The 9583-nt window shown below is 40.2% G+C and overlaps 1 protein-coding gene across 1 annotated transcript; it reads left to right on the top strand.

Annotated features, from left to right (window-relative positions):
• The first annotated feature begins 4367 nt into the window (after nt 1-4367).
• LOC108993615 lies at nt 4368-5679 on the top strand. The gene is made up of 2 exons (XM_018968598.1): nt 4368-4633; nt 5064-5679. Exons 1-2 carry the CDS (start codon nt 4368-4370, stop codon nt 5677-5679), a joined length of 882 nt encoding a protein of 293 aa, XP_018824143.1.
• Nucleotides 5680-9583: the final 3904 nt, after the last annotated feature.

Here is a 9583-nt window from a genome sequence, read left to right as displayed (position 1 = left end):
GGACTTGTTCGGCAAAGTGCATTCCCGTATTAACCAGGCCAGGGATCAAATTCATCAACTGCAATTGAGGGACCCACAAGGTCTCAGAATAAAAGAGCGAAAGGGATCCCTAGCCAAGTTGCAAAGTTAGTTAGAGCGGGATGAGATCATGTGGCGGTAGAGGTCAAAGTCTCTGTGGTTGAGCTAGGGCAACCTAAACACCAAGTATTTCCACCATAAAGCATCACAGAGAAGGCAACAGAACTCCATTGAGGGGGTACTTGATGAGCGGGGGGCAGTTGGCAGGTAAAGGAGCAATGGGACAAAGTTACCCTGGATTATTTCCAAGACATCTTCTCTTCATCGTCCCAACAAGAGGTGATAGGGAAAGGCTGCATTGTTTATAAGGAATGGAGGAGAGGATCAATGATGAGATGAACCAGTTTCTTTTTCATGAGTTCAACGAGCAAGAAGTCATTAGAGCCCTCCACCAAATGCACTCGTCAAAGGCACTAGGTCCTGATGGAATGGCTCCTGTGTTCTACCAAGCTTACTAGAAAACAATTGGTAAGATAGTTTCCTCAACTGTCTTAGGGGCCCCTCAATACTGGTATGTTCCCTAGCTCCCTCAATCATACCTTTACAACATTGATTCCCAAGAAAACAAAACTTGTTAAAGTGACAGATTATCGTCCCATAAGCCTCTGCAATGTAGCTTACAAGCTGATGACAAAAGTCCTTGCCAATCTACTCAAAGTAATCCTCCCCCAGGTTATCTCAGAATCCCCAAGTGCCTTCATTCCTGGAAGGCTTATCGCGAATAACATCCTAGTTGCACACTAGGTTGTTCATTTTCTGAAACAGAAGAGGGCAGGGTACATGTCACTTAAATTAGACATGAGCAAGGTGTACGACAGGGTTTAATGGTTGTTCCTTGAGATGATCATGTTGAATATGGGTTTTCATGAAAAATAAGTAAGGACTATTATGAGATGTATTCAAACCGGGACTTGCTCCATTCTCATTAATGGAACTGCCACTCGTCATATCTCTCCATTGCGGGGGCTAAGGCAAGGTGAACCCTTATCACCTTACCTCTTCATCTTATGCACCGAGAGTCTTATTTCCTCCTTGTTCAATAAGGCCGCTGCTAATATCACCATCTCGGGTGTCAAGATCAGTAGAGGGGCCCCTCAGTTGAACCACCTATGATTCGCAGATGATAGTGTGTTATTTGGGAAAGTCACTTTATAGGAATGTGCTCATATTCAAAGCTTACTAGAGGTGTACAAGAGAGCATCAGGACAAAGGGTGAACCAAGACAAATCTGCTCTGATTTTTAGCAGAAATGTGAGAGCGGCTCAGCAGCAAGCTATTCTTGATTTTTGGGGAATCCAAAGAACATGTCATTTTGACAAGTATCTAGGACTTCCTCTGTAACGTCCCGACCCCGAGGGTCCGGAGAGTTAACTCATAAAACCTGATAATCAACTCTAACAAGGCTAGAGTACTTCCAAATTCAAGAATATATCCATTTTCCCAAACCTCAAATCGAACGTAAAAACTTCAATTAAATAAATCAAATAAACACATTTATCCAATATTCAATCCAACAACCCAAATAAAATCAATTCTTCTTCATGTCTCAAATAACAACTAGAAATTATATAACATTAACATAGTCTCCATAAACCGTCTAAATCCATTGAAGCAAACTTAAGAAAGATAATTAACCTCCAACACCAACACTAATATCATGAGATACCCGACAACAAAACAATGCTAATCTTCTCCATAGACTCTAATACTGATCTTCAGTTGAGCCATCGATGTCATCTGAAATATTATGAAGATTAACGGGGTGAGTTATCAACAACTCAGTAAGCAGAGAGCATATACTAGCATGTAAACATGAGCATTTATAACATTTGATAAGCCGAACAAAACATTTACTTTCAGAATGCAGAAACAAAACTTGTACAAAAACTTTAGAGCGAAATTTTCAGAAAAATAAACTTATTCCAAAAAGAAAATCTGTTGGCATTTCCAAACTGAAACATTATAATTAAATCATCTCTTAGCATCACATCGGGACAATACCATGTTTAACCCCCGTGGTAGGGTTATAAACCACCATTATACCCGTGGCTGGGCCATATTCCATGTTTTACCCCTATGGTAGGGTTATAAACCACCATTATACTCGTGGCTGGGTCATTTTCTATGTTTCACCCCCGTGGTAGGGTTATAAACCACCATTATACCCGTGGCTGGGCCGTATACCATGTTTCACCCCCGTGGTAGGGTTATAAACCACCATTATAACCGTGGCTGGGCCTTAACAGAAACAGAACGGATTTCATCGAAAATCCGGTTACAAACATATACAGAATCAGAACTTCATGCCAAGATTTTCAGATGATACATCATGTCTAAACAAAAACACTGAAAAGCTTCAGATCATTTCACATGTTCGAGATAAACAAAAACAAAATATTATCATTTGTTCATAACAAAACTTTTAGCATTTCTTATTCGCTCTTTTACATAATTCAGAAACAAAGTGCACAAAACTAGCTCATGTCTACACCAGTCATGACAGAAAACACTTTCTTTTATATTGAATTTATACATATGCAGAATAAACATTTGAGGTTGATCATCTCTTTCAAAAAAAATAAACACATTTATTTTCAAAGTCAACCTCCTTTTATTTATTTTATGCAAAACTAATATATGAACCCCGCTTACCTGACTTCTTCGTATTATCAACACCTTGAGCCGGAACTCTAATAGTAACACCACCTAAACAAAAGAACATATATCCAACATTTAATAACCAATCTAGTAGGCTGCTATTTATTAAGTAATAAATCAAAACAATCCCTTCACAACTCAATAACTATCCTAACAATTAAACCCGAACAACTCTCTTCACCCATTCGCATTTAAAACCCGAAACAACCACCTTCTATAACACCAAACCAATTATAATTATTTCCAAAACCAACAACAGTAACTCCATTAATTAAAACATAATCCAACCCAAACCACTTCCAACCTTTGAATAAGACAATTTCAGTGCACGCATCATTACTCTAATCATTCAATAATTCAAAACTTGCACGAAACTTCAATACAACCAGTTCCAAAACATCCATTGTTCACACCAAAGAGTCTGAAATAATATTTCAAACACCGTCTCACAAAACACCCAAGATTATACCCCTCAACATCCTTAATTCTAACACACTCCACTGCTCTAACAATTAAAATACATCAACCCAAAATAAAAGTCACAAAATTTTCTACTGAAATAAATTAATGGTCTGCGTAAAGGGGAAAATTGACTAAATGTGATGCACGGCTAAACAAGCAGCGTGCCTGTGTGCGTCAAAACAGAGCAAAACCGAAGATGGTAATGAGGCCCGTAAGAGTAAAACCGGAAGAAGAAGGAAGGAGAAGAAGTAAAATAAAATAAACAAAAGAGAGGAGTTACCAATCTCTGTTCAAGAAGCCGAAAAAAAATCTGCAATGGAAGAACAATTTGAAGTTTCAAAACCTTGAGTTGAGCACACGGTGAAGAGATGAAGAAGAAGAAAAAACAATGAGAACCCGATTGAACAATCTGTAAAAATGAGTAATAACCGAACCTTGAGTGTGAAAGGAGATGAAACACAACTCCTGGAGTCGTGGGTTGGTGCGCACGGGTGAATGAGATCCGGAATTGCAGAGAAATGGGGGAGGCAACTCGAAGAAGAAAAACAGTGTTTCCGTAAAAGGAAATTTAATCCCTTCACCCAAACGGCGCCGTTCGGTCTTACCTTAACCACTCGTGGGCTGGGCTTCTCCAACGGGCTGGGCTTAAAGCCCGGTTGTTACATCCTCCCATGATTGGTCGAGCTAATAGGGAGGTTTTTCGGAAAAAGGTGTGGATGAAACTAAAAACCTGGAAATAAAAGCTACTGTCACAAGGGGAAGGAAGTCCTCATTAAGGCAGTGGCTCTCTCGGTTCCAACCTTCTCCATGAGCTACTTCAAACTACCTACTTCCTTATGCTCATAATTGGAATAACTTATGGCAAGGTGTTGGTGGGGGCAAAAGGGGGAAGAGAAGAAGGTCCACTGGGTGAGTTGGTCACGAATGTGTACCCCGAAGGTGGAAGGTGCCATGGGCTTCAAGGATCTCTGATCTTTTAACATGTCCCCACTTGCTAAACAAAGTTGGCGTCTCCTGCAGGAGGAAACGTCTCTACTGCACCATGTTTACAAAGTAAGATACTTCCCTCGACATCATCTCTGCCAAGCTAATTTAGGCCAGAATCCATCCTATGCTTGGCGTGGAATTCGGGAGGCTACTAAGATCCTTGAGGAGGGTTGCATATATGCATGGTGGGGGATGGATGCTCGATTGATATATGGATAGATTATTGGATCCCAGGTGTTAAGCCAACAAGCCATGAAAGAGGAGGATTAGCCCTTCCTTCTTTGGTTTCTTTAGTTTCCAACCTTATCGATCCAGATACCAAGTTGTGGGATCTGTCAAGAGTGAGGAGTCTATTTCCTCCTCAAATAGTGGTTGAGATAACCAAATTGTGGCTGAGTATAGAGGCCCACAAGGATAAGCTGGTATGGAGGGAAACTCAGGGTGGCAGGTTCAATGTGAAATCAACTTATAGATATATCAGAAGTCAAGCACAAGCGTAGAGAGGTGGGGAATGTTCCGTTGCCAATAGCCAAAAGATGGTTTGGAAAGGCATTTGGAACATGCAGATCCCTTAGAATAAAAATCTTCGCGTGGCGAGCTTGTAAGGAGAGCCTCCCAACCGGGAGAAACTTGAAGAGTAGACAGGTCCTCTCCAATGACCAATGCCAATTTTGTCACCTCCAAACAGAGGATACATCACATGCCATGGTGATGTGCCCTCAACTTCAGGCAGCCTGGAGTAGTTTGTCTAGGTTGGTGGAATTGGAAGTTCTTGAGACTAGTAGCTGCTTCACTGATAAGGTCTTCCAGATCTGCTAGAGAGGCAAGAAGGAGGACATGGAAGTGTTTGTGATGACAACTTGAAGTTTCTGGTACAGGAGAAACCAGTGGTTCCACGAGGGGAAATGTCTATCTCCAACACAGTCTCTAGAACATGCTTGGTCCCTACTTAGTGCGCACCAAAATGTCACACGAGTGGAAAGGAGTGCAGAAAAGCATACGGTGAGCTGGTGCAAACCTCCTCTAAGGGTTTTAAAGCTGAATGTCGATGGGGCCATCTTCCCGGATCAACACAGAGTAGGGGTGGGGATTATTCTAAGAGACAATGCAAGCACTGTGTTGATGGCAGTTAGCATGAGGGAATCCGAGGTGAATGATCTAGCTAAGATAGAGTTGGTGGCTATGTTGAAAGGCCTCCAATTATGTCTCACGATGGACATTAAGGACCTAATACTGGAGAGTGACTCCCTCCTTACCGTCAACCAGCTGAACGAGGACACGAACTCATGGTCTTTTCTTGGGAACATCATTAAGGAAACTAAGCATCTCCTCACAAGGTTTAGGAGCTGCATTGTGCGACATATTGGTTGCATGCGTCATTTGGTAGCTCACAGGTTAGCAAGGTATGCGTGGCATATCCAAGATGTATCAATGTGGTCGGGCTCTTGTCCAGATTTCGTGAAAGAAGTTGTACGGGTGGACAGTGCTTTGTAACCAATCTATTGTTTTAATGAATGCAGTTTCTGTTATCAAAAAAAAAAAATTACTCTTCCTAATGAATGGAAGTTAGATAATATAAGTCCATTATCTAAAATAGAAAACAATGTTATAGATGATTTAGAATACATAAACCAAAAGACGGATGGATTAGTCCAAATAGCTTTTCAACATTTTAGAATATCGTTCTCACATTATTCTTCACCAACACCCTCTAGTTACCACACACCTAGATATGTCCTTACTTCAACTTCTCATAATAGATCCTAGAACTTGGACACCAGGTTCCAGAATCAGGACACCTAGATCCCGGAAGTTATTCCTGGAAATATTATTGACAAACCTGTATATACTGTTAATACTAGTATAGCATCTACCTCTTATAATCCTAAGCAACTAAAAGAACCCTCTTCTCCAGCATATTCACAAGTAGTTAGAGAGGATGCTCAAATATACACCCTTAGTTAGGAAGATTTCAAGATTAATAAAGAATATCTTAAACAAGATTATATGAAAAAAGAAAATAATCAAAGGAGATTATTATTCTTCTCTTCTTAACTTTTACAAAAATGGAACAAGTTTATATTCAAGAGAAATATTATAAGTACTGAAAAGAAATACAAACTAATATACCTTTCTTTACATGGTTTGAAATCTATAAATCAAACCAATTATCAACCATAAATAGGAATATTAATCAATGGATTAAGGAAGAGAGTAATCAAATTGTTTATGACGAATATCCCTCATTTTGAGGGATGAGATTTGATAACATATTCTCATTTCATGATCCAATTTAATTAATTGAAATGCTAAACAATGCTCCAAGAACGCTCCAAGAATGGCTTTCTTCTTGAAAGTTTTTTCTTGCTACGTTTGACGCAAGTAATGCCTGCTGCTGCTAACAACGGAGGTCGACGGCTCTTCGTGGATCTCGTATCGGTGGTTCCTCAGCCTCTTCCAGAAATTTCTGTGGCGCATCGTCTTCCGAAATCCAAGGATGGCAAAATCTTTTTCCAATTTTCTAAGGAGGAAATCCAACGATCTGCCGAGCCTTTTCGGTACTCGATTGTTTTGAAGTTTTTGAGGAACCGACCATCCTTGGATGCCATTAGGGCCTTCATTCATAAGCGATGGAATCTTGATGGCATTCCAGTCGTTTCTAATATGAGGCATCCTCGGAATGTTTTTATCAGAATGGATTCGGAAGAAGACTGCATGAAGGCTCTATCTCGTGAAGTTAATGATATAGACGGGATTCCTTACCGTCCATTTCACTGGACTCCAGACTTTAACGAAGAAGAAGAACCCTCGATTGTACCGGTGTGGATTGTACTTCCAGGTTTGCCTCCTAACTATTATCATGAGTCCTTTCTTAAAATTCTTACAGCCCCTATTGGTAGATTTATTAGAAGTGATAACTCTACTCGTTGTGTTACTCAAACCGATGGTACTCGTATTTGTGTGGAAATGGATGCTGCAAAGAAACCTTTACCTTATTTTTGGATTGGGATGCCTAGTCTGGGAACTAGCCGAAAGCAAGAAATTATATATGAAACTTTGCCGGCGTTTTGTTCTAAATGTAAAATACAGGGGCATAATTTAAAGACTTGCCGTGGTGGGAAAAAGAGTGCAGGAAGTAATGTGTGGGTTCGGCAACAAGAACAGATTGTGGAAGAGCCGACGGACAAGATTAATAACCCAGTTGTTGAGGATACAGAAGTTGAAACAAACAAAGCAACTGAGGAGAATCGGGTGTTAGGTGATCCCATTCTTTTGGTTGAGGAGTTGGAACCGGAAAAGGATCAAGAGGAAAATCTTGAGATTGTGGATCTTGCAGAAGAAATGAACCCAGGAAGTTTTGAAGGAAAAATGGATTGCTCGAACCGCTTAAGGGAAACAGAGTTGGAAACGGACATGAGGGAGGGGGAAGTAGTTCCTAGTTCTGCAGAAAGGGAGGTTAATAATGTTCATGAGGAAGAGGTACATCTAGAAGATGGTTCGATGTCTGACCCGGAACCTGAGAAAAATGCGGAAGTATTTTTGCAGGAGAAGGAATATCATTCGGATGCAGAAGATGAAGTTGTAAAGAGAAAATATCAAAAGCGACAGTTTGAGAAAATCAGGAGTTCTAGGCGGGTGATCACTAGAACACAGAAGTTTACTCAATGACTGGTTCAATATTAGTCTGGAATATAAGAGGTTTAGGTGCTTCTAAGAGACGTTTACAAAAACTACTGTCTAAACATAAGCCAAAGATGGCAGTGTTGCTGGAACCTTTTCAGAGTGTGGATAAAATCCAGAGTTTCATGTGGATATTGCAGTTTGATAAGGTGATAACAAATGAGAATGATGGTGGAAAAATCTGGGTGTTTTGGAAAAATGAAGTGGATGTGCAGGTGGTCCGCATGAGTTTGCAGTATGTGTCTTTACGTATTACCGAAGGAGATTTTCATTTCTTGGGTAATTTTATTTATGCCAAGTGTAATAGATATGAGAGACAGATGCTTTGGGAGGAGTTGAGTTCGGATAGAATGGGTGTTGAGCCGTGCTTGTTTGCTGGGGATTTCAACATAATTCGGTCAGATGTGAAAAGGTGTGGTGGGCGTCCGCGGAATAGAGTTGCAATGGATGAGTTTAATAGATGGATTCATCAGGGCGGGCTGATGGAAATGAATTCACAAGGTGGTAAGTTTACATGGTGCAATGGTCAGCAGGGATTATCTAGAGCTTGGGCAAAGTTGGATCGAGTGTTACTTGATGCAAATTTCTTGTCTTTATTCCCGAATGCTCATTGTTTGTATCTTCCAAGGACAACGTCGGATCATTGTCCTATATTTATAGAATTTTTAATTGATCCTTTCTCTTATGGCCCCCCTCCATTTCGATTTCAACAAATATGGGTTGAGCACCCGGATTTTATGAATTTTGTTCAAAATGTGTGGTCTGAATCTGTCATAGGTTCGGGGCTTTTTAAATTAGCTAGCAAACTTAAAAAGCTTAAGGTGGCATTACGTGAATGGAACAAGAGGGTATTTGGGAGAACTAATAATCAGATTGCTATTCTTGAAGATAAGGTTGAGAGTCTTGAAAATTTGTTGCAGAGAGATTGGGATGATGATATTGAAAGGGAGCTAGTGAGATGTTCTAATGAGTTGTCTTCTTGGAGGCGAAGGGAGGATATAAGACTGGCGCAGATGGCTAAAATCAAGTGGGGAATGGATGGTGATAAGAACACAAAATTCTTTCATGTTTGGTTATCTAATAAAAGGCATAGGAAAATTCATAAGTTGAGAACTTCGAATGGGATGGAGTTTAATTCTCCGGAAGAAATACATCTTGGTGCCGTTGATTATTTTTCTGGTTTTCTTCAGAGATCTAATCCAGCAAGGGAGGTGCTTGATTTAACTAGTTTGATATCGTCGGTTATTAATGAAGAGGATTGTGTCCGGCTTTGTGGGATCCCTTTGTTGGTTGAAGTGAAAGAGGCTCTATCATCTATTCCTATTAATAGTTCCCCGGGCCCAGATGGTTTTGGCGCGGGTTTTTTTATGAGTTGCTGGGAGGTGGTTAAAGTTGAGGTCTTAGAAGCTATTTCAGAATTTTTTCTATCAAAACGCCTTCCGAGATTTTATTCGGCTTCTTTTATTGTGCTTATCCCGAAGGTAGATGTGCCTTCGGGGTTTGATAAATTTAGGCCAATAAACCTTTGTTCAGTTTTCTATAAAATTCGTTCGAAAATTATTGTGAATCGTATGACAGGTCTTCTTTCCAAAATGATTTCTCTAGAGCAAGGAGCGTTTATACTTGTGCGGAGTATTTTTGAGAATATCAGTCTTACCCAGGAAATGGTTCACTCACTGAAGAGGAATACACACGGTGGTAATATAATGATTAAAGT

Source organism: Juglans regia, chromosome 11 (assembly GCF_001411555.2).
Source record: "Juglans regia cultivar Chandler chromosome 11, Walnut 2.0, whole genome shotgun sequence".
Classification (NCBI taxonomy): Eukaryota; Viridiplantae; Streptophyta; class Magnoliopsida; order Fagales; family Juglandaceae; genus Juglans; species Juglans regia.
The sequence above is the reverse complement of the archived record's forward strand: the minus strand, read 5'-3'. Positions and strand labels throughout refer to the sequence as shown.

Bases quoted from the DNA above. Each gene is read 5' to 3' on its own strand.
- LOC108993615 (XM_018968598.1), top strand. From the start codon at position 4,368: ATGGTGGGGGATGGATGCTCGATTGATATATGGATAGATTATTGGATC. The intron at 4,634-5,063 runs GTTCAATGTGAA...TTTCTGGTACAG, and splicing joins AGGGAAACTCAGGGTGGCAG to GAGAAACCAGTGGTTCCACG.